At 48.7% G+C, this 25,119-nt stretch overlaps 1 protein-coding gene, 1 long non-coding RNA gene and 1 pseudogene across 2 annotated transcripts; 2 read left to right on the plus strand and 1 right to left on the minus strand.

Annotated features, from left to right (window-relative positions):
* The first annotated feature begins 203 nt into the window (after window positions 1–203).
* Window positions 204–24,119, plus strand: LOC121460550 (MAL-like protein). The gene is made up of 4 exons (XM_041671019.1): window positions 204–395; window positions 20,980–21,147; window positions 22,348–22,470; window positions 23,435–24,119. Exons 1-4 carry the CDS (start codon window positions 288–290, stop codon window positions 23,495–23,497), a joined length of 462 nt encoding a protein of 153 aa, XP_041526953.1. The 5' UTR covers window positions 204–287; the 3' UTR covers window positions 23,498–24,119.
* On the minus strand, window positions 5,946–7,327 carry LOC121460328 (annotated as a pseudogene).
* LOC121460551 lies at window positions 12,819–19,373 on the plus strand. The gene is made up of 3 exons (XR_005976059.1): window positions 12,819–12,834; window positions 14,184–14,259; window positions 19,191–19,373. It is a non-coding gene; the product is annotated as an uncharacterized LOC121460551 (long non-coding RNA).
* Window positions 24,120–25,119: the final 1,000 nt, after the last annotated feature.

Here is a 25,119-nt window from a genome sequence, read left to right on the forward strand (position 1 = left end):
CGTAGAGAACAGCAGGGGCATGGCTGTCACTCATCTCCAGGATTCAAAAGTTCTTTAGGAGGGAAAGTCTAGAAAAGTGCCTCGGCAAGGCTGGTCCTGTTCCCTCTCCCGGCAGGCTGGCCACAGAGCACAGAAAGACCTGCTCTTCTGGAACCTTTCTTTTCCCCTCCCAGGCGACGTCCCTCGTCCGATGGGTGTGTCTGACGGGCGGGAGGTGATACTCGAACAGCTGCGGGCGCAGGCGAGTGCTGCGGAGCAAGGGTAAGGGTGCCGGCACTGGTGTCAGCATGGCTTCCCCGGACTCACAGGCCACCACCTACGCTCCGCCCGCCGTGCCCTCGGGGGTCGTTGCCGTGCTCCTCACCATCCCCTTTGCCTTCTTCCTACCGGAGCTGGTGAGTGCCGCCACCAGCGGGGAGGGAGGGGCGGAGCGGGCTGGGAATCAGTCCTGCGCGAAAGCGACTGTCTGACCGCCACCACCGCCTCCCGGAATGGGGGAAAGGCAGCTAGCTACCGGGGCCCACTTTCCTTACTGTCCTCCTGACCCCCAGGCTGCGTTGGTCTTGAGAGAATTTTTCTCCTTCCCAATGGATGACGAACCACCCCCAGGCTACTTTGGTGGGTGCAACCACCTTCCAGACTACCCAGCCCCTTCGGAATATTCTATTAACTGGTTTCTTTCCCCTTAGCTGTTTGTACTTCCCTAAAGTTCAAAGAACCAGTGGACTTTCTAAAGGGCCTTCTGAAAGAAGTTCTCCCAGGATTTTCTCAAATCCCATCAGCTGACCTTGAACTTTGATTTACGTGTGCTAAGCAATAGGAGGAGTTCTTGACAGCATCGCCCATAAAACAATCTCCTGAAACGCCCAGGTCACCAACTCTGGGACACACGCACGCACGCAGGGCAGAACTGGGCATTATTCCCTGCCTGGGCTCAGCGATGCATTCTGTCGAAAACAGGTTCCCTCTGCTCCTGCTGTCATCCCTCTTCCCCGAAGCTTCCTGTGGGTGAATTTTTCTTCCTAGCTCTGAAGTTGACAGTGCTGCCTCTGGGCCTGGAGGAAAACTCAGAGTAAGACGGTTTACATAAAATGGGCGCCCGTGGCCAACCTTTTCCATCCTTCTGGTCTGAGCAGAAGATTGGGACCGACTGAGTGAACTTTAGGCAAATTGGTTAAACAACTGCCATTCTTGTCAATCAAGAAAGGGGAGGCCAGGGTCCCATAGGTGGGCGGCTTTGGCAGAGACTCCACCTAAGAGGTAGGTTTCTTCCAATCCCCCACAAACGTGGGCATCCTGCCAGGCTGGTCACATCCTGAGTTCTGTGTGCCAGGCCCTGGGTGTGGCCCTTACTTTGGAACAGCCACATGGATGACAGGATGGAGGCTGTCTCTGCCACTTTTTATTGAGCATATGCTTTTAGTCACGCAGGTCAATGTCGGAAGGGTGGCTACCTCCCAGGGGCTTGTGTGGCTGGAGAGAGGCTTGGGACTGTGTCCTGTGCAGTCAGAACGCGGCAGCCCCAAGAAGAGGCGGTCTGTCCCAGGTCAGGGAGGGGCCCGAGCCTGTCACTGGGAGTTGCCACTGGCAGACGGCTGGAGGGCTAAGGCAGGAAGGCAGCCAGGTAGAGAGCTGGCACTAGAGGGGCTGACAGATGTCCTCACCTGTCCTCCTCCTGCAGCTGGAGTCCTGGGAGAGTACCATCATGGGACTTCTGAGGGGAAAGAGAGCATTGTCACTGGCTTGATTTTCTTGACTTATTTCAAAATAATTTCAAATTTCTCCTAAAGACACAGTTACAGTACAGGAAGTCTGTCTCACTCAGAATCCCACAGGTCTCCCCAAGCCAGGAAGTTAGCATTAGCACTCTGCTAATGTCATATTTGCTCATTTCCCCACTGATGTCCGTTCTCTGGCCCAGGAGCCAGGTTAAACCTCCTGATGGTGCTGGCTTGTCCTTGTCCTTCAGTCTAGCGCAGCTCCTCCACCTTCATCTTGGTGGTATAGAGAAGACACTGGTCCGTTGTGGACAGGACCCTTCCAAGCCGCCTTGTCCCATGTTTCCTCACTGTAGCTCTAATTTTACTTTTTTTTACTTTTGTACATTTTTAAATTGATATTTATTGAGCTCTACATTTTTCTCTGCTCCCCTCCCTGCCTCTCCCCTTTCCCCTTCTATCTTCCCCCAAGGTCCCCATGCTCCCAATTTACTCAGAAGATCTTGTCTTTTTCTACTTTCTATTTCACGTGTAGATTATATCTATGTAAGTCTCTCTTAGTGTCCACATTGTTGTCTAAGTTCTCTGGGATTGTGGTTGGTAGGCTGGCTTTCTATGCTTTATGTTTAAAAACCACCTATGAGTGAGTACATGTGATAATTGTCTTTCTGTGTCTGGGTTACCTTACTCAAAATAATGTTTTCTAGTTCCATCCATTTTTCTGCAAAATTCAAGCTGTCGTTATTTTTTTCTGCTATGTAGTACTCCATTGTGTAAATGTACCACATTTTCCTTATCCATTCTTCGATCAAGGGGCATTTAGGTTGTTTCCAGGTTCTGGCTATGACAAACAAAGCTGCTATGAATATAGTTGGTAGCTCTAATTTTAATTTAATTATTCTTCATTTAATTAAGTCATTCTCATTCATTGTTGATAACTTGGAAAATACAGAAATGTGTGAAACCTGTATGATGTACATGTTCACAGATAGAGCAAGTGCAGCATCTGTGTGTGTGAATGTGTGGTAGTGTGAATGTGTGTGCGTGCATGGTAGTGTGTGTGTGTGTGTGTGTGTGTGTGTGTGTGTGTGTGTTGAGTGCATCATTCTGTACATGCTACTTGCACCGGCTATGATCAAGGACTCCAGAATAACGTGTACCTGGGTGGAAGATGGGGAGGGAAGGGACGAGGTGCAGGAGAGGATCAAGTTTTGATCCCATGAACAGAAGCTGGGTGGGAAGACGTGTATGTGTGCCGAACCAGTCTGGCTCAGGCCCTTCTTTGACTTGGGTGGTCTGATGTCTTTCTCCTCCGCTGTGCATTGCAGCACCATGGCTCCAAGTACTCCTGACCCTTGCTTAGTATTCTGGTCTGAGACAAAGTCTCTAGAATGGATTGGAAAGCAGGGAGGCCAGGATACCATTGCAGAGCACGGACAACACTACCCAAGAACTAGGGTGCAGTGATTCTGTAGTGGGGTAGCTTGGGGTGACATCACACAATGGCTCCCCCAACCACCAGTCATTGCCTTTGGTGCACTACATGGAGCCAGTGGGCAGATTCATTGTCAGATCAAATTGGACAAGCTGGGGTCTTCCCTGCTGGCAATGAGCCACCCTGGCTGTCGAGGAGGTACAACTTCTGGCTCTTTGTGGCTCTTGAAGATGACAGGTTAGGGTAGCTTAGTCTTCCACGAGCCTACTCTAAAGACCTTTGCCTAAGATGGTCTGTTTCCCAATCTTCAGCACTAAAATTCACACTTTAAACCTTTAATTCTGTGATAATGATGGTTCTATAGAAACCCGCAGTCCCTGCAGCTCCCCAGTGACCCATTCTTTCTTAACTAGAATTGTTTTAAAGCTGGGAAACTGAGGTTGACAAGACAGATCTCCAGTTTACCCGCATAGATTGTCTGAGAACAACCGAGGTTTAGAGCTGTCTCATCATACCAAAAAGCCCCCTTTTGCTACTCTCTAGGGTTCCCCACCCATCCCATGTTCCTCCTCACTATTCCAAGTAGTCTGTTAGAAATAAACACATTCACAAGATAATATTTTAGTTATAATATAAGAAAGTTATTATAAGTAAAAATATCCCCCAGTAGTGGGCAACTCCATGATGCAATAAGCCAATCAAACTAAATTAAAGTCCAAGTTTTAATCTGAGCAAAGCATTCACGGGTGGTCCCAGGGGAAGAGGGGAACCTCAGGGCTGCTCCCAGGAGGGGGCCTTAAATACCTTCCAGGGAGGAGCCGCTTCTTGGTGGGCTTTCTCAGGGATGGGATGTAGAAAGAGAAAGACATGGGGCCAAGGTGGGTATATGGGCACTGGTTCAAGTCTGGCTACTTCCTCTGTGTGTGCATAGGACAACGTGGGGAGGGGGAGTCAGGAGTCAAGAGTCCATGAATTTATTCTCAGCGGGAATTATGGATGAAAAAGCATTCAGTTAGCTGCCATCCTGGAGACCTCAGGCATCTGTTCCTTGAAGGAGCAGAGGAGGCAAGTTTCTAGGAGAAAAAAAAATAGATTATTAACACAGGCCTATGAACAGGGCTAGCCATGGGAAGAGAGATGACTGTCAGAAAGAATGAGAGAGATTTTCTTTGGTTGTACAAAAGAGACTGGGGTGAATGAACAAAACATGAAGGCAGAGATGCCCTTCATTGGGACAACTTGGAAAACCAGGTCCCAGTTGCTAGATAGGTGCCCCCCTCAGCGTGGAGAGGACGTACCAGCTCTGATGTCCCAGGAGCTTGGGGGAAGGCATGTCAAATTGAGGGATGATGTGTTCCTCAGGAATACCTGAGCCACCACGTCTGCTGTTTCTCTGGAGATGGGAAATGCCTCTATCTCCCCTGTGAAAGCATCCACAAGAGTTAGGGGATAACGGAGTTCTTATGAGTGGGCATGTGGGTAAAATCAACCTGCCTTTCACCTGGTTGGTGTCCTCGAAGATGGCACATGGGGCTGGCTTATCAGGAGGGACCCCTGTGGGTTGGACTTAACACTCTTTTCCAGGAACATGCAGGTACCTGTAAAACAGCTGGAGTAGATTTACATCTTGTGTGTCATAGCAAAGGCAATGGCTTTGGGTTTAAAGGTATTAACATTTTCAGAAGGCAACCAGAGGAAATTTACTGAAGTTAAATCAGTAAAATCCACAGAAATTTAAGGACTCCCAAAAGCTGTTTGTAGTCAGTGCTCTATCAAGTTGTATAAATAAATGTAATTGAACAGTATATGACCTTTTGAGACTCACTTGTTCCATGAAATAGAATGTCCTCGATGTCCACCTGAGTTGTCTGTATTCAGCTTGTCCCTTTTCATTGTTGAGTAATATTCCATGACAAGGAATCACCGTAATCTAATCCACCTCTGTTGAATGTTTCTAGTTCTTGGCAGTTTTAAATAGAGCTGCTGTTGGCTTTTGTTGTTTTTTTTCCTTCTTGGGTCTCTGAGGGAGTTGAAGACTGGATAGTTACAGTTTTTTTATTTACCAGATACAAAAAGCAAGTTATGATAGAAAGTAAATTAGGTACAAAAGTTTAGACTCACCAAGATAGGGCAGAAATGGAGCATTTTCTCTGAATTTGTCAAATGAACTAGACATTGTTGGTGTATTTATTGCCTGTATGTATTATATATAGTATTTATTTATTTATTTTATTCTTTTATTTAATATTTTATTTTAATAACTATTCATGTGCAGGCTTTTGTTAGAGTACATTTTTCACTTCTAAAGGCCTACTTGTAGCTTGCTAGGTAGAAGAGTGGGTATCTGCTTGTTACTATTAAGAGACCAACAAATTGTTTTCCAGGGTGACTGGAAAATGCTTTTTTCTTGTTTTTGTTTTTATTTTTATTTTGTTTTACTATGAATTGTTAGGGAAAAAAATCCTAAAATGGGTGGCTCTGCCCGCACAAAGAAATCCAATTTGGTCAGATCAAACCAAATTAAAATGCCCATCGTTTTATTAACTACAGCATTCTCGGGTGGCTAGCGCATGGCCGGGAGAAAGGAAAGTGGGGAGCACATGCAAACCTGGAACCGTGTGTTCCTCCTCTGGGAGTCCACCTAAATACCCTGTGGGAGGGGTCAGGACCTGGCATGCTGGGATTTGGAGTCCAGACCAATGCAACTCCCAGGCCAGAGTGGGGGATGGACGCCAGGGGCTAGGATTACGCACCCAACTTAATATGAATGGCACTTTATTTAGTCATTTTCTTTACAACTGAAACTCTGGGAATTCAAAAATAGCATCTTTGTCCGTGAGCTTCTCATACACACCAGAAAAAGCTTCGACCTTGTGTTCCACGTTGTTCTGCTGTGCTTTGTCTAAATGAAATAAACTGGCTGCCCTCTGGTTTCACACGGATCCTCTTACCCACAATTTCACTTGGGAAGACCAAGTCCTCAAAGATGGCATCACGCACTGCAGTCAGAGTGCGGCTTCCGGGGTGCTTTTGCTTATTTTTCATACGGCTTTTCCGAGTTGGCTTGGGCAGAATTATCCTTTGAGTAGTTTACTTCCCACTAAACTTTTTCTCCAATTCACGAACCAGCCGGACTTGGATTTTCTGGAAGGATTTCAGCTGAGGAACTGGTACAAAAATTATGTTGACTTTCCAGCCACCACCAACTTCCATTTCCTTGGCCGCGGTGCTGTTGAGTTCCCGCAGCTGCGCCCTGAGCAGCACCTGAGAGAAGCTTGACGATCTTGGTGCTTGAGCTGAACAGGGCTCGCCCTGACGGAGTGCAGGCTTGGAAAGAGCTGGAAAATGTTTTGCATTTTCACTTCCTCACTAGCATGGCATGAAACTTTAACATAGCTGAGGTTTTGCTCCGTATAGTGGAGACTCTAGATTTCCTATTTGAAAGTATTGCTTGAAAACAACCTTAGTTGGGCAGTGGTCGTATACGCCTTTAATCCCAGCACTCGGGAGACAGAGGCAGGCGGATCTCCGTGAGTTTAAGGCCAGCCTATTTTACAGAGTGAGTTCTAGGACAGTTAAGGCTATACAAAGAAACCCTGTCTCCAAAAAACCAAAAAATACAAAAGAAAAGGAAAAAAAAATCTCGGAGGGCAAGGAACTCAGTAGGTTTTAAGATGAGAACAGACCTCCGCTTATTTTCCCATGGCATGCAGAGTGTGGGCACTGGATTCTGCCAGCACTGGGGCTGAGCCTGGGGTGGGCATGGCAGCCAGCCCTGCCTCTCTGCAGAACCGGTGTCTTTGGGAGCAGAGGACCCATCATATCAAGGCCTGGGTGGTATCAGTTGACTCCCGAGCTATTTGGCAAGCTGAAAGGTGGAAGCTGAGAGCTGGCTCCAGTGGCTGTCCCTGGGGAGGGCTTTATGACTCAGAGTCTGAGGAGGTCACCTGAACTTTACCCTTCTCATTAGTTGACTCTTTAATTAGATTTTTGCCTAATTAAAAAGCAGTGGGTGAGAAAATTCTTAGAAATCCAGCTAGTTAAAAGGGGAGGAGGCCTGAGCCCGCTGTTTGATGCTGGATTTTCTCCTTCCTGTGTGTGTCTCAGCTCCTTGTTGGTGGGGAGGAAACACTGAGATGCCTCAAGAAGTTCATTCTATCCTACCCCACCCCATCGTTATGTGTCACCCCAAATTCCTGGTTTCACCTTGACTTTAATCTGCTCCCCTACCCTGCCACCTCCATTTTGCAACATTTAAGAGATTGTTTGAAATTGTAAAGAGCTCAGCTAGAGCCAACCCTGCCAGGACTGAAAGTGACCAAAGGATCTGCAAGAAGGAATTCGAGGCTTTCCTTAGAAGTTGGGGTTTTTGTTCGTTTGTTTGTTTTGTTCCTGGCTGTCCCCTGCTCCCCTTCCAGTGGCCCTGGTTCATGCGAATAGCGAAAATGAAGCCTGTTCCTCACGGCCTGACTTTGTCACTTCTCCTGTGACCTCAGCTTGAGGTCCAGGTTCTATTCTACAGTGGCTAGAAACAAAAAGGGAACCTGAGGCAAAGTGTTCATTGGGGAAAGCATGAAGATCCAAGTTCAGATCCATCAGATCCTCAGCACTCAGGCAAAAGTTGAGCGGCGCCCGTAAGCCCCCGCACTGAGGGGGCAGATCTGGGGGCTCACTGGCCAGCTAGTATAACCCGAGGACCAGGGAGAGACTATCTGAAAAAAGTAAAGAAACCATTGAGGAAGATGTCCCAGTGAGAAACATCTGGCTTCCAAATGGGCACATACAAGAGCATGTGCGCGCGCGCGCGCGTGCACACACACACACACACACACACACACCACAATACAAACATGCATGCATACCTCACACACACACACACTCACCAAGAGCACCCCACGGTTAAGAAAGCAATCCAGGAGTAAGCCACTGCCCCCTCTAGATTAGGTGAACAAAAGGGGAACAGCAGTAGGTACTTTAAATCTGAAAGGAGCCTTTGACTTGTGATGCTCACACATCGCTGCCCAGAGGGGCTCTCCTGAAACAGTATGCACCCAGGCGGGGCCCAACGGATCCTAGGGGTGAAGTCAGCTGCTGCTGGAAAGAAAGGGAAAGACTGGGAAAAGCCACAGAAAGAACTCACTCATCAGTCTCCCTCCAACCCCCCTACCAGAACTTGGCAAAAATGCCACATGTAGTCTGTGCTCCAAGGAAGATGAAGGAGCAGGAACCGAACAGAGGCACACTAGGAAGCAACCTGTTCCATTTTTGCATCCCACCACCTTCCCTACCTTTTGGAAACTTCTAGGTCACACAATCCAGCTAAAACACTGGCAACTTTCTCTAAATTAGCGGCAAGTCAGACAGCTGTGGACAGTTCTGGAAGGCCAGCAAGTTAGAACTATTTAATGCAAATATCCGGCTTGAAGGAAATAATCTGGGGCCTGGAGAATCTAGAGTTCCTCTTTGAAAAATATTACTTGCGAACAACCCTAGCCGGACAGTGGTGGTGCACGTCTTTAATCCCAGCACTCAGGAGATAGAGGCAGGCAGATCTCCAAGAGTTTGCAGCCAGCCTGTGCTCTACATAGTGAGTTCCAGGACAGGCAAAGCTACACAAAGAAACTAAAAAGAGCTAGCCTGGGCACTCAGTTCACTTACATGACTTTTTCCCAGTTATGGTAGAGCTGGGAGAGTCAGGAGAGTTTCTAGAGAGTTGTCCAGATTTGTGAAAGGAGGAAACAGGCTAGATTAAGGAGGAGCCCGAGATCTTTGGCCTTTGCCCCCAGCTACACTCTGGTCTCTGCTAGTCTTCCTTTTTATCCTCCATCCCTGCCAGCCACCCTTGCAACTGCATCCCCTTGGGCCTTCTCCATCGGGAGTCCTATTTCCCACTGCCTGGCCACAGCCACACCTACAAAATACCAGATAGACCCCCAGAGTGGAGCCTCAAGGTCTTTCCATCCTGAGGTCTTAGGCTCTAAACTCTACAGTCCAGGTTCTCAACCCGTGGGAGAAACGTAGGGATCGTCTAAGACCATCAAAAACCACAGACATTTATACTGCGATTCATGACAATAGCAAAACTGCAGTTATGAAGTAACAATGAAAATAATTTATGGTTGGGGGTCACCACAACACGAAGAACTGTACTAAAGGGCCACAGCATTAAGAAGGTTGAGAACCACTGGCCTAGAGTGCTCTGATCTATTTTAGACAAGCCCGTCTAAACTCCTGCCGTGGGTGGGTTTTCTATGCTTTCCCTTTTGATTCTGCCTCTGCAGCGTTTATAGCCCTCAAGCCCTGCCTGTTTAGATGCCCTCTCTGCCCAAGCGAATTATTTAAATGCCATCATCTTTAATAGCACAATTTGATGCCAGGGCTTTGGGTCACCTAGGATGGGGAAGGTTGTGGGGCCAAGGAAGAAGCAGGTGGGTAATGAAAAGCCAAACGGAATCCCAAACCATTCCCTAAAGAATATCAGGGATCTGGGAAGGAGCAGAGCAGAAAGTGGGCAACAATGAAATAAATAAGTGTCTAGTGCCATCAGTTGACCAAGGCTCCTGGAAGAAGTGCCAGGTCACAGCTGGGCCACAGTGGCAGGCCCAGAGGGTATCAGGCGGCATTGTCTAGCTAGCGTGCCTGGAGACCTGTCTTGCTCAAGGTGGCCATCTCCGCTTGGGACTGCTTCGCTCTGGACTTTGAGCCTGATGCTGGGGACATGAAGGCCTCAGGGCCCAGTCCTGCCTCAGAAACTCAGGGTCGTGATAGCAAGCAGAGGAGAGAGACCAAGTAGGGGTAGCAGTAAAAGAGGTTTGCTGGGGCCTGATAGGCTGGCTTTCTGGAGAGGTGACATCAGTCTGGTCCCTGCCTTCTAAGGTCTGGTCACAGCCCAGCTGAGACGGTCTTGGGGGGTGCATCGTGGGAGCGCTTGGGGACCCAGTACCTGATGGAGTGAAAGAAAGGAGTAACTGTCACAAAGGATGTCGGGGTTCCCAGAGATGGTGGGTGCCAACAGCACAGCCCAGGGTTTCCTAAGAACTTATAAAGAGACGTGAAATTAGTCCTAGAGCCTGGACCAAAGAGTGAGAAGGAACCAGCGTAAGTGTGGAGCCTGGGGGTGACAAAACCCTAAAGGAGGGACAAGTTTAACTTCTTAAAATCCACACATAGAGAAGAAAAGGAAAAAAAAAGCCCTCTTTAACATCCAGTATCTTATTTTTAATTTATTTTGAATAATTATGAAAGAAAGTGCCTTTAGCCTTTGGGTAGATAAGAATGTTTTTATCATTCTATTTTATGTTACATTGTAAATCTGTGCAATTTGATCAATAAAACTCGTGTCAGTCTGGGTCTGAATGAGAGGGTGTGGCCCTGGAGCAGGAAGCTCCCAGAGCAGGGAGGAAGTGTGGGCCAGTTTGCTCCAGGTTTCCTGGGCTGGCAGCCAGGTCTGGAGAGCCCTTACCGTGCCCTATGTGACTATTCTGTCAGGAGCAGAGGCCCATGGGGCTCCCGTCCACACTATCTGGAGAGGCCAGAAGAAGAAATGGCCTCACTGAAGGACTGGGCAGGTTGGGCAAGCAATTTCCTGCTAACCTTAAAGCCACAAAGAGAAAAATACTCTTGTTATGAGTCAAGGCAGAATGACTCAGAATTTGCAAGAGTCTTGTGTGTTTTTATTGAGCCTGGAAGTGCCGTACAATGATTGTTGTTTTGGGGTCCTGACGGAGGTCATTGGGGAAGTTCCTTGGCCTCTTAGAACTGTTTTCCTCCTAAGATAAAGGAAATATGGCTGTCTGACCACAGGCTTCAGAAAGCCTAGCCGGGGCATTAGGCTATATACACAGTACCTTGTGGGAACAAATGTCTTAGAGCTATCCACAGAGGCCTGCGGTGAGCAAGGCCTGCCCAGAAACACCCAGCTCCTCTGGTAATAAAGCTAGTGCTGCCTGTGGGCCTCTCCCTCCACCAGGGCCGATCCCTGGGAGTCTGCTTTGCGTGCAGTCCTTGTGTTAGTGACTAAGCAAGTCAGGCGCCTCTGTTAAAACACCTTCAAAGTATTGTTTATTTTTCAGCTAAAACTTTCTGGTGTTAACTGAGCATGCTCAGAGACATTCCTTTCCATCACTTTAATCTTTGCTATGCTCTGTGAGATTTGGAGTTAAACACCACCCCCGAATGTGTCTACTCTTTGCTTTTTCGTTTATGACCTTAAATTGAGCATGCTCGGAAATGGACCCACTTCCCATGAAGACATGTGAGTCCTCTGAATAAAATCCCAGCTTCCTATGCACTGATGGGGCTTCAGACATGCCCGTAGAAGTCTCTTCCCTGCTGCAGGTTGTCGCTCTTATATCTTGGCTGTGATTCCTTTGTCTTTGCTTCCCATCACATTCTGTGACACCTGTAGAAAGGACACCCTCCAGGGCTCCTCCCATGGCTCTGGCTTTCCCTCAGCTGGGGTTCTCCTTACCACCCTGTGGGTGGCTTACTTTTGTCACCCAGGTCCCAATATTTCCTCCCATGAACCCCTCCACTCTCACACCCCTGACCTTGAAGTCCTTACCCAAGGCTTCCTGCTGTGTGGCTGAGCCATCCAGGGTAGGCCTGCTAGGGCAGGCTACTGCAAAAGCCCTTGGCTGAGAGTCAGGGAGACTCTCCAGAAGATGGTCTTCCACAACTGACTGCGCTTCACAGAAAGAGACTCCATGGCACCTGGAGTGTGTAGGTGTGTGTGTGTGTGTGTGTGTGTGTGTGTGTGTGTGTGTGTGTTGAAACAAAAGACTCGGGAAACAGTAAGGAAACAGTATTTCCCTTTCCTTGGACATTGCGCTCCCATACTTTCCAGTCTGGTCTCTTTGATTTCTCCATGCTGGAAAACAAACCACTAACATGAAGTCGTAACCTTCAAAGGGTCCACATTTGAAAACTCCAGTGAAGCTGGATGTGGTGGCGCACGCTTTAATCCCAGGACTCTGGAGGCAGAGGCATTCAGATCTCTGAGTCTGAGGTGAGCTTGCTCTACAGAGCAAGTCCCAGGATAGCCAGGGCTACAAAGAGAACTCTTGTCTCAAAAAACCCAAAATTAAAAAAAAAAAAAAGGAAGGCAGGAAGAAGGAAGGGAGGGAGGGAGGGAGGGAGGGAAGGCAGGAAGGCAGGAAGGCAGGAAGGCAGGAAGGAAGGAAGGAAGGAAGGGAGGGAGAGAGGGAGGGAGGGAGGGAAGGAAGGAAGGCAGGAAGGCAGGAAGGCAGGAAGGAAGGAAGGAAAGATGGAAGGCAGGAAGGAAGGAAGGAAGGAAGGAAGGAAGGGAGGGAGGGAGGGAAGGGAGGGAGGGAGGGAGGGAGGGGAGGGAGGGAGAGAGGGAAGGAAGGAAGGAAGGAAGGCAGGGAGGGAGGGAGGGAAGGAAGGAAGGAAGGAAGGAAGGAAGGAAGGCAGGAAGGCAGGAAAACTCCAGTGGAGAGGGTACTGCTGAAAGTTGGGGGCCTGGCATTGCTTGTGATGCTGCTCCCTGATTAGGTGCCAGGCTTGGCAGTCGCTGCGATCAGCGGTCTGAAGGGATGGCTCAGCACGTAAGAACCCGGGTTGCTCTTGCAGAGGACTGGCATTCTCCCCCCCAGGACACACACAGCTCACAACTGCTGTAACTCCAGCCCCAGGGCAGTTGTCGTCTTTTGGATTTATCAGGTACTGAACTCACATGTGTACATTATGCCCCTCGCATGCACTCAATTAAAAATAAAGTAAATCTTTTTCATTGGGGGTGGGCTGGGCTGGGTACATAGCTTGGTGATAGAGTGCAGCCTGGCATGCGCAAAGTCCTGGGCTCCTGCTCCAGCACTGGAAAAGCTGTGTTCATGAAAACTGTGCCAGGGAAGGAGGAAGATATGATGAAAAATTCCTTTACTGCTCACCGATTTTACAGACAGCTTAAAATCTCATCATTCCACAGCAATTCTTGCTGTTTGCTTTCATTAAAATCTCCCTAGAGTTGAGGCATTTTGCTTGGATGTCACAAACCCTCAAGCCATGTCCATAGCGACAAGAATGCCTGTTTGATGGATCGCCGCTCTCCAGGTCTTTTGCAAGGGCACCAACTGATGAGAGCTTGACACAGCCCAGGGCCAATGGCATCTCATTCTTCCCCTGAAGGAATATTGGCACACCCTTGTGTGTAGCAGTCTTACTCCCAACAGCCAAGAGGTAGAAAGCAACCCGCATGGATGAGAGGATAAGCAAAGAGCAATCCGATGCCTCTTGGCTCACGAGGGAGTTTTACATTGATGAGCACTGACCTAGACTGAAAATGCACGAAGTATACGCCACCTTCAGCACTTTCTAACTTAACAGCACAGGTCCACTGTTGAGTGTCCCTGGTTTCCATCCGTGAACTCCTGGCCGTCCGGAAGCCTTGGCTCGCTTGCTGCCTGAGAAGAAGACAGAGGAGCTGCCTTATCAGAGAGCGCTAGGCTGGGGAGTTCTGTCACTGCAAAACTGAAAGGTTCTACCAGATGCCTGTCACGTTTGCATGGAGTAAAGTCGAGAAATAGTAAACTTCGAACTATAGGCAAGAACTATTTTATTCAATGGAGCATTACTCTACCTTAAAGCACAGGGAAATGCTGGTGCATGCTAAACACGAAGTCCGAAAGAAATATGCTAAGTGAAATCAGCCAGTCACAGAAGAGAAATTCTGCAAGACTTCTTCTGTCTAAGGTACCTGGAGTCGTCAGGTGCGTGGAGCAGAGTGGAGGCTGCTGGAGCTGGCCAAGGAGGAAGCAGGAGGTTAGAGCTTTGTGATCAGGAGCCGGACTGCGGCAATGGTTGCATAAAGTGTACACGTGGTGCAAAGTCTCACACAAGGGACAAGAGTTGTCTTCATCCTGAGGCATCACAGTGCCACAGGGAGCCTTCAGGCCATTGGGGTTCCCACTGTGGACGACACCTGCCTGAGTCCTTTGTGGGAGCCACTCCTCCTGTGCTGTCAGTAGTTATGGGAGCCTCGTCCAACATTTGATTTGGCTTTTTCCTCTCAGTTCATAGGAATTCATGGTCCCCTGTTGTCACCTAAGAACCAAGTAAGGGAGGGATCTGTCATGAAAGCTAAGACAGGTAGGAAAGAGAGGAATGTGGTACTGGCATGGAGTGAGACCTGCCCTGCTGAAATGCCACCCAGCTATGCAGAGAAACCTGCTACCAGTGTCTCTGCCTTCTGCGTGCCTCCCGTTCTCAGCTCTTTTTCTGCCCCACACTGAAGCCGCCCTGACTTGGAACCCCGCCCTGTGCAGATCTGATACCTGCGTATCCCTGCCACCCCCTGGGGCCCTCATCACTCAGGGAAAGTCCTTCTCTGAACCTCTAAGGAGACTGGCCCTTGTCAACACCACTCACTCCCGCTACATTGCCTGGGAAGGCAGGTCTCATCCGAGATGCCTTAGGACCCTCCCTCATGCAACCTACTTGCTTTCTTCTTGTTCTTTTAATTTTTTATGTGTTAAATAACACATACTAAAATGTTCTGGATCACTTTAAACATGGCCACATTCCCATAGCGAGGACTCTGTCCTCTGCTGGTTGTGGTGAGAGGGTGAGAAGTCTCTCCTCAAGCCAACCAGGTCTCCCCGAAGCTGAGACAGAATCTCTGTCCAGAAATACTCCATTCTTTTTCTTCTCGTTGCACATAAGTCCGAGCCTGCTGGGCATGCTGCTGTCTGCTAGGTCTTGCTCCATTCTGGAAGTAAACACTTCTGTCTGAAGGCCGCAGAGGGCCCCACCCTGGCAGGCATAGCTGATTTAATTGGCATCCTCTAGATGAGCATTTGGGTCAAACCTGTCTTTTCTGTGTTTAACCAAGATGCAACAACCGTGTCTATTCTTCATTTTGTTCATGCATGCCACGTGTAGAACAATTTTGAAAAGTGAAGTTACCGAGCGGAGCAATTTAATTTAATGTGTTGATCAGTGTTTCCAAAATAACAGCATGGCTACTAACACAGACATTTGCCAGTTGTGGTGGCACAGGTCTTCAATTCCAGCCCTTGGCAAAGGCAGGTGGAGCTCTGGGAACCCAAGGCCAGCCTGGTCTACATAGTAAGTTCCAGGATAGCTAGGGCTACATAGTGAGAACCAGTCTCAAAAACAAAACAAATAAACAGAAAGTTGACAAACCAAATAAAAAAAAATCAGGTATTTAACATGGACTTTTACAGGTGGACATGTGGGGAGTGGCCTGTGAGTCTCTTAAATTTGTAGACAAAAAAAAATTGTGTGTGTGTGTGTGTGTTCACATGTGTATATAAGTGCATCTTTAAAGGCTTTTATCTGTTCTGTGAAAAGGGTCTATACCCCCCAAATAATATTGCCCTCATCCAGCTTTCCAGCCTCCCATTTCCCATCCCAATCCCCATCCTTGGTTGCAAACTTCCCACCCCTCAAAAAGACCAGCTAGGGTGTCGCTCTTCTGGTTCTCTTCCACGCAACATTCCTCTGGTCCTCTTGTGCCCTTTCAAGTGGTTACAGTTGCCTGGGCTAATGGTTATCTGACTCCCCACGAGCCAAAGTGAGACTGGTTAACTTTATCTAAGTGCCCTCCTGGCAGGGACCAGAGAGACCCCCCTCCTCTAATGGATGCAGAGGCACAGGTGGCTTACAGAATCCCCTGGTAGAGCTGGGATACAAACCCAGATGTGTGATGTGCAGATCTGTATGGGGCAAAGTGGAAACAATCAAAACTGGCAGAGGGTTTCAGTTTCAGTCGTATCGTCTGGAGAATGTCCAACAGTGCAGCTTCCCTGGCCACCGGCCACATCGGGCAGCATCCCCAGGGCTCAGATTGCTGAGTTGTCTCGTAGTCCACAGAGAGTTCCAGGAACCCACAGGACTCAGAGCCTTGCCCTAGGCTGTGCCTACTTTCTCTGGGTTTCTGTTTTGATTTTATTGTTTTCTGTTTTGTTTTTCAGTATTGGGAACTGAATCCAGGGCATAGATGATGCCAGGCAAAACCCACACCCCAGTCCCCACCCAACCCGGGCGCGTATATTAGAAGTTCTTTACCACTGTGTCTTATTGTAGATTCTTTTAATTCATTACATTGTTTTCAAAGACAGCAAAGATGTTTCAAAAGTGACACAGTTGTTTGTTTGCTTGTTTATTTAAGTATTCTTTTGAAGCTGGGCATGGTGGTGCATGCCTTTAATTTCAGTACGCAGGAGGCAGAGGCTGGAGGATCTCTGAGTTCGAGGCCAGCCTGGTCTACACAGTGAGTTCCAGAACAGCAAGGGTTGTTACACAGAGAAACCCTATTCCCCCTCCCCCCCCAAAAAAAGCAAAACAAACAAACCAAAAACCCTATTATTTTGAACTCTTGTATTCTTATATTCCAACTTAACTTATGCTAATACTTGCAGTTATTTCATCCAGTAGAAGCTTAAAGGGTCTCATGTTTGGTCTGAGCCCATGAGCCTCTAGGGGTTTCTCACTACCTAATGATATGATGCCTGATGCCTAGGCTCAACACCTTAACCTCACCCACTCCTCGGCATCCCCCAATGTGTATATGTAGATAGGTAGGTACAAGCTCATGAATATCCACAGAGGCCAGAGGTGTTGGATGCCCCTAGAACCAGAGTAACAAAAGTATGAGCTACCCAACACGGTCCAATTGAACTCAGGTCCTCGGCAAGAGCAATGTGTATTCCTAACCCCAAACCATCTCACCAGCACCTAGCAACAGAGTTATACCCCTAAGATTCATGACCAAGCCTTTGGTTCAACTCTGTTCTATTTTTTTTTTTTTTTTTTGAGATAGAGTCTTAGTATACAGCTCTAGCCCTCCTGGAACTTACTATGTAGACCAGTCTGGTCTCATACTCAAAGAGATCCATTTGTCTCTGCCTCCTGAGCACTGGAATTAAAGGCATGAGCCTTTGAGCTTAGTCCTTTGGGAAGGGCATCTATGAGAAGTGTGCATTTTCTTCAATACAAAAAGACCCTGCCAGGATTTTCCTTGAGGCACACTTACTCTAAATGTCTAACTGCAATATAATATCCTTCCGGGTAGAGGGGAGCAGACCACACCAGCTAAAAATATTCCCTGCTCTTGGGAAATATAAAATGGGGGCTAAAACGGGAGAGTGGCGTAGGCGACCAGGTAAATATGAGCTTTTAAATAGGAGTCGAAAGGTCAAGTTTCCCTGCCAGACTTCTTGGGGTAGAGCTGAGACACCAAACACCACTGGGCTTTAACCCACCTGGAGTTGGTCTCTGGGCCTGATCCCATCTGCTGCTTAGAAGGCAGAGGGGTGTGGAAGTAAAAACCAAATGACATTCCTCTGCAAAACAATTTTACAACAGGGCTATTTCAAAAAAAAAAAATTCCCTGTAATCTGGGTAGATTCCCCAAGCTCAGAGTCCTTGACTGGTGTCAGAATTTCCTTGGCTGGAAACCAGAGGATGAAGGTCCAAATGGGCCCCTTGGTTCTGCAGGCTTGAGAGTCCACTGAGGTTAACTGTACCAGGGCTCCGGCTGTGACGCTAGCCAACCGACCTCTGGCACTTTCTAGGAACATCTAGCTCCCCTGCCCCCAGCGTGACATCTGGTTCGGAGGACAGTCACACAAATGTCCTCTCCATGTCCAGGCTACACTCCATACTGCTTGTGAGACCTCAGCCCTCTCATGAGGGACAGTGATGGTGACTAACTTCACAAGGACAAACAATGGACCCACAGTGTTGGGGAGTCCTTTTCAGCTCCAATGGGGGCAAAGGGACAGAGACAGCCTGGCTGACGGTGAGCCTGACACAGGTGGGCACAATGGATGAGACCGTTTGAGTGGATAGATTTTTACAAATTGTGAAGTTCCTGCTGGATGTGAGATGGGGGTGCTTTCCTTATAGATTCATTCAGACAGTGTACCCCAACACCCCTCGCCCTTATAGATGCTTTGTTCCAGGCCTTTTCCTGGGATTATAGTCAGTAACACAGACCCTCGCTGCCCCCTAAGGGCTCATGTGTGTCCAGGTGTACAGGGTGGTTTTACAGCCCCACACGGCAATCCCACTAACAGCTAGTACGGTCTGGGTGTTGCTCAGATTCCAGCTCCATTGTGCACCTTCTCAGGTTGTCGGGAAGGACATTTGGCAAGTGCTTTGGTTTCATCAATGGGTGTGTGCATGTCGGGGGGAGTAGGGGCATAGAACAGACCTCTGGCCCCAGAACCCCTTTCCCTAGGACAAGTCAGTACTGTTCACCATAGACATGTCCAGATCCAGCGCAGAACTTCCAAGACCTCGCTGCACATTGGTTGTTTGAGGTGGGGAAAGTTGTCCCCGGAACTAGTGGGCCTCTTCAATTCAATTTAAAATTATAGAAAAATGTCATTCTCATATGCAGTGTGTTCTGATCACAACCACCCCCATTGCCCTGTGGTCTGTTCCCTCCACTCCTACAGGCCATTCCCAACCAGTAACACTTCTACACTTTATTTTTAGTTTTTGGTCACTAATTGAGTTTAATTAGGGTGGCTTACAGAGGCACGGACAGGAGGATTATTTACCAGAACATGGGCCACACCATTGATGAAAATGCCAGCACCTTCCCTGCAGCAACCATTATCTGTGAGTGGCTCCACAGGCAAGGATAGAACAGCATGAGTCCCGCTGGATGGTTGTAGCGCATGTCTTTAATCCCAGCACTCCGGAGGCAGAGGCAGGTGAATTTCTGTGAGTTCGAGGCCAGCCTGGTCTACAGAGTGAGTTCCAGGACAGCTAGGGCTTTACACAGGAAAATCCTGTCTAATAAAACAAATAAAAACCCCTACCCATATATGTAAAACAAAAATAAATGAGTCTTTTTAAAAAGGTATATAACATAACATCATCAAGTATTTCTTTTTTAAAAATGATGCCATTTTAATGAAAGTGAGGAGCTGGAGAGCCAAGGGTGTTTCAGTGCCTGCCACAGAGCGACCTGCAGGGAGACCTGCTCAGAAAATGAGATAAACCAACAAAATCATGTAATTCCCTTGTGGACTCTCTCCCTCCAGGCTCTCAAGTGAACCTTATATTTGTTGAACATTTATCTCCAACCCTGCCCCTCTCCACCACAGCCCTGGCTCTCCAATCACAGCCCTGGCTCTCCCACCACAGCCCGGGATCACCCATCACAGCCCGGGATCACCCACCACAGCCCGGGATCACCCACCACAGCCCGGGATCACCCACCACAGCCCGGGATCACCCACCACGGCCCTGGCTCTCCAGTCACAGCCCTGACTCTCCCACCACAGCTCGGGATCACCCACCACAGCCTGGGATCACTCATCACAGCCCGGGATCACCCATCACAGCCCGGGATTACTCATCACAGCCCGGATCACTCATCACAGCCCGGGATTACCCACCACAGCCCGGGATCACCCATCACAGCTGAGTGCAGCTTAGATCAAAGGAGACCCTTGAAGAAAGAAGAGGGAGGTGTGACTGACAAGGGAACAGCAAATGCCTGGGCAGAGATAGAGGCTATTAAACTGGAATTACACTGAACACTGGCAACTGATCCCAGAACATTAGCCACTATCGCCTGACGAGCCTCAACCAGCTGCTCACAAGCCAGGAAAGCCCTCAGTGGGGCAGGAGAAGAAGCAAGTAACAAGAACATGTCACAGGGTGGCATGGGGTTGGCCAAGAGGACAAGGCTTGCTAAGGACTCTCCAGGTCCTCTTATTTATAAGTGGGGGTGTTTTGCCTGCCAGTGTGTCTGTGTGTCACATGCATTTCTGGTGTCCAAGGAGTCCAGAAGAGGGTGTCAGATCCCCTGCAACTGGAGTTACAAATAGTGAGCCACCATGTGAGTGCTAGGACTCAAATCTGGGCTTCTGGAAGGAAGAGCAGTCAGGGCTGTTACCCTCTGATCCATCTCTCCTACCCATCTAGGTCCCTTAAAAGATGCAGTCACAACTTATTCTGGTCAGCTCTGAGTCACTGAGCCATGGATTTCTCAAGAAAAAAAATGTAATTTTTTTCATGTGAAAAGTCCATTTTAAGCATTAACAACTTGTTCAGATGGTCTTAAAAATTACCCATCAACACTGCTTAGGCTAAAAGAGGTGGCCAAAATTGACTGGGGGTCTCTCCTATTGCAAGGCTGGTTAATACCCTTAATTTTACAGGATTGGACTTGACCATGATTCAGAGAGGCCAGCCTTCCTCTGTGTGCACACATACAATACACATGCCATGCGTGCACATGTGTAGATCAGGGAACAACTTGGAAGAATGGGTTCCAGAGATCCAAGTCTGGTTGTCAGGCTGGACAGCAAGCTCCTTGACCCACCTTCTGACCCTGAGCTGAGCTTTCAGCCAGGGAAGCTCTGCCAAGGGAGTCCTCCCACCCATACACAAGCAAACTCTGGTAGTTTGAATGTATTCGGGCCCTATCAACTCACAGGGAGTGGCACTATTAGGAGGTGTGGCCTTGTTGGAGGAGGCGTGACACACGCCTTTAATCCAGACCTTGAAGCTAGAGGGCACATCTGGGCCACACCTTCTGTGGGAAGTGTGTCACTGTGGTGGCAGGCTTTGAGGTTTCATAAACTCAGGATAACTCCCAGTGAGTCAGTTGATCCCCTGTTGCCGGCAAGATGTAGCAGTCTCAGCTCCAGCACCTCCTCTGCTGCATGCCGCCATGTTCCCCGCCATGATGATAACTCGTTGAACCTCTTCAACTGTCAGTGAGCCCCCTGAATTAAACGTTTTCTTCCAAGGAGTTCCCTCGGCCATGGTGTTTCTTCACTAAAGCACAAGCAAAATCACGTCTGTGCTTTTCTCCTACAGGTATTTGGGTTCTTGGTCTGGACACTGGTGGCCGCCACGCATGTCTCGAGACCCTTGCTGCATGGGTGGGTGCTGTACGTGTCCCTCACCTCGTTCCTCATCTCCCTGATGTTCCTGTTGTCCTACCTGTTGGGGTTTTACAAGCGATTTGCGTCCTGGAGAGTCCTGGTAAGAACCAGGGGACAGCACCTCTTGGGCTGGTGTCCTGAGTTCTAAAGGACAATGTGCTTCTCCGGGTGGGGGAGGCAGAGTGAAAGGCCTGAGATGAGAAGACCCCACTGGGATGAGATCCCTAGGAAACCAAGGCTGCTGATTTTGGTGTGTTGATTGCTAATCCAAAGTGAAAACGTATTTGTACATATTTCCTTGTATTTCCCTCCGCTGCTTTCCTTGTTAGGATTGTACACACCTTCCCGAAGTTAAAAATAGTACCTGGAGAGAGAGCTCAGCAGTAAAGAGTACTTGTTGCTCTTGCAGAGGACCCAGGTTTAGCTCCCAGCACCCACATGGAGGCTCACAACCATCTGTAACTCTAGGTCTAGGGGGATCTGACACCCTTTTTCTGAACTCCATGGACACTGTATGCATGTGGTGCACAGAAATATGTATAGGCAGATACATATGTAGACAAAACACTCATATACTTCAACTAAAAGGCAGCGTATACCTAGAGTCTCCCAGTAACTTAGAAAGCCTAGGCAGGAGGCTGTATTGAACCTAGGTGTTCAAGGCTAGTCTGGGCAACACAAAAAGGTCCTGTTTCTTAAAAATAATTCTGGGCTGGGAGATGACTTGGTGGGTAAAGTGTAAGCATGAGGACCTGCGTTTGAATCTCTACAAAGCCCTGTACAGCGGGGCACATCTGTTGCCCTGATGCTCCCACGGTGAGATGTGCACTGGGGACAGAATTTCTGACATGGCGTGTGTGACCTACACTTCCTTAGAGGTTGCAAAATGCAGATTAACCAAGGTGCATTCCCTCAAGAGCTAGTGAGCATTTTAGTTGCTGCAGGACATTCCTGTTGTCTTGACAGCATAACATAGAGCATCAAAACTAAAATCAGGGGCTAAGGAGATAGCTCAGCCAAAGGCCTGCTGCCAAGCCTGGCAACCTGTGTTCAACCCCTGGAACTCACATGGTGGAAGGAGAGCACCAACTCCTATAAGTTATCCTCTGACCTCCACATGCATGCTGTGTCCCCTCCCAACACACACACATACACACACTCTGGGGAGGGGAGGAACTTGGCAAAGAAAGGGCAGTAGGGATTGGGTTTACTTTTCTCTCCCCTTCTTCCCTGCTGTGTAGAAAAAGGGAAGGTGTTCACTTGAACAACATCGACCCCTGCCTCTGCTCTGCATTTCCAGGACAGTCTATACCATGGAACCACAAGCATCCTGTACATGAGTGCCGCCGTCCTGCAAGCACACGTCACTATCATGTCTGAACACTATAACATAAATGAGTACTACATCAACACTGCAGCTTCGGTGAGTAGCGGCGCAGCTACTAGGCAGCGGCATAGACGTGCACACACGGAGGGCATTTATTACGTGCAGTTCAGCGCTGTCCTGCATATTTTGGACAACTGTGTCAAACTGCAGGAGCCTGGCGGAGGGGAAAATGCATGTGTGGGCATGCACCCAAACTTCAGGGACCCCCTCTTGTCTTGCATTTGTCCCACTCAGCCTTGCTCAGTCTTCAGAGTTTTATTCTTCCCCCCGCCCCAAACAAACAGAACCACATTTCTCTTTTTTACTGACATCTGCTGAGAGGTCCAGCGGCCTTGCTTGAGTATGAGTTGCTGGACACCGTCAGCTATTCTTAGTCCTTTGTTTCAATGACAGAAGTCCACAGAAATGGTATTGCTAAGTAATGGAAGACAAGGCAAGGTGGGCACAGTAAATTGTGGAAAAAGCCTGATGCCCAGGTGGTGGCACCCAAGAGGCGGGCTTCTGAGCCCACCTGTCTCTTTCTCTACTATGAAATGATACCCTCTTGTGACAGAAAGTCAACTCCACTTTGAGTGTGAGAAGACATGATCCATGTCACCCTTCGGCTTCCACAGGCTCCCACGCCATGCCAGAGGCCAAGGCTGCACTGGGGGGGGGGGGGGGCACTGTCTCCAGAGTAAGAACAGGGTACCAAACTAACGCTGTGGGCCTCTGGGAAGGCCACAGCATTTCCCAGCTGCCTTCCAGCCTCCCTGATCCCTTTCCTCTTTGTCCAGGCTCTTGGATTTCATTAAACTCAAAGTCCCATACTCTCCCTGTCTTACCCCATCTGGACTATTGTAGAGGACCTGCTCTACCCAGCATCCCCTTTGCTCTCTCTGCCCAGTGTTCACTACTCTCAGCTGTGCAGGGAACACAATGCCGGGTGGGAGGATCTAGAGGCATTGGGTTGGGGGTGGGCCCTGCGCTGGCCTCTCTAACACTCCCTGTGTTTCTCCAGTTCTTCGCCTTCCTCACCACCCTGCTCTATATTCTGCACGCCTTCAGCATCTATTACCACTGAAGGGCCAAGGAACCAAAGCCAGTGAGACTCGCTTTCTGGAGGCCGTGTGTGACTGTCCCCAAAGCAGGTCTTGCCATTTGCCATCCGGGTGATAAACACAAGTCCAGCAAACCACCCACCAGACCGTCTTTCTGGAATGTGTGCGGAGGCCCACTTCGGCATTTTTCTCTCTGGACATTTTTACTCCTCACGGTGACTATGAGGAAACTGTCCCACCACCAATGATGACTGGCCCCTACCCTGAAAATCCACCCCGTCCTCCACCCTTCGCCTTGAAGATGACTGCCTCTTGAAGTTACTTACCGTGAATTCAGCTCTTCTAGAAAAACAACTTTGAACCCCTCACCAGTCAAAATACCAGCTCTGCCATCACTCCTGTTTAGGATCTCTTGTCTCGGCAATGGTGCTCCCCACGATAGGTTTAGGAATAGCCAATCTTAGTTCCTAAGATCAGCAAAGCTCCATGAAGGCCTGTAGGTCTAACATAGCACCACCCTTGTGCAGACCTCCCTTGTAGCTACTGCTGCTACCCTGGAGCAGCTGTCCCCCTCTGCCTTCTTCCTCCCGTCCCACCCCTGCTTCCTCCGCATTAAAGATCCAAAGAAAATGTACATAAAACCAACTCAGAGGGTGTATTTATGGAAGAAACAAGTGGTTGGGCTTGGGGAGTCAGAATGGGAATGACATAGCCAGTTAATGCCTAAACCAGGTCCTTCAGAAACTTCTGGGCTCAGTGTACCTGCACGGAGCTTCAAAGACCAACCTAAGGACCAGAAGTTTCCTCATCCTTCAGGAAAGACTTCAGAGAAGGAGATGGGAACGTGGCAACCATGGATTTACCTTCCAGCTCCTCCTGGGAACAGCAGGAAGAAGCAGTTGCTGTACTGGAGCGGGGGCTGTGAAAGGACCCGTTTGGAGGTTCTGTGATCACTTCCATGTACCCCCAGCTCTTCCTGGAGACCCTCTGAGTGGGGCCAGTCTGCAGGATTCATCATGGAAGGGCGTTTGTGTTTGGGGGCCATTTTTCTAAGAACACACCTTGTGAGAAGAAAAAGTATGAGGTCAAGTGAAAACCCCAGAATCCGCGGGGCTCCCTGTCGCGTCATCACCTGGGAGGGTCTCTAAGCCCCTTGCCAAAGGCTCCTGCGTGGCTGGGTTTCCTCACCCAACAGGCCAACAGGACACAGCCCCACGACTGCCTAAATAAATAATAACCAACAGGGAATTAACTGAATCTAACTTTTCTCCATTTGGGTGTGTTGGAAGGGGGTGGGGTGCAACCTGGCTTCACTATTGTTTACCAATCACTTACATTGCCCTGATTTCTTGAAAAGTCAACACTTCTCTCTTGTTTTGTAGCCTGGCAGCTGTCTGTGATGTTCACTATTGAATATTTACTGAATGGCAGCGTATAAATAGAAGATGTTTGTATACTGGGAAGTATGGAGTCTTTCACCTTTATATGATATTGCTGGAAGCTGGCCCAGCCATCTTTTTTTTTAAGTCCTCCGTGCAGTGTCATCAAAACCACCCCTGGGTAGTAAAGAATTACAAAGAAAAAAAAAACCACCCCTGAGGTTGTTTTAATCCTTCATAGCTAAGTCCCTGTCATGGTGTTATGT

The sequence above is a fragment of the Microtus oregoni genome, unplaced genomic scaffold, assembly GCF_018167655.1.
Source record: "Microtus oregoni isolate MIOR12 unplaced genomic scaffold, Mior012 000020F_ref0000438, whole genome shotgun sequence".
NCBI lineage: Eukaryota > Metazoa > Chordata > Mammalia > Rodentia > Cricetidae > Microtus > Microtus oregoni.

What these genes read in the sequence shown, in the direction of transcription:
- LOC121460550 (XM_041671019.1), top strand. Translation starts at nt 288, where the DNA reads ATGGCTTCCCCGGACTCACAGGCCACCACCTACGCTCCGCCCGCCGTG. An exon ending in CCTTCTTCCTACCGGAGCTG is followed by an intron (nt 396 to 20,979) that starts GTGAGTGCCGCC and finishes TTTCTCCTACAG; the next exon opens with GTATTTGGGTTCTTGGTCTG. An exon ending in TTGCGTCCTGGAGAGTCCTG is followed by an intron (nt 21,148 to 22,347) that starts GTAAGAACCAGG and finishes CTGCATTTCCAG; the next exon opens with GACAGTCTATACCATGGAAC.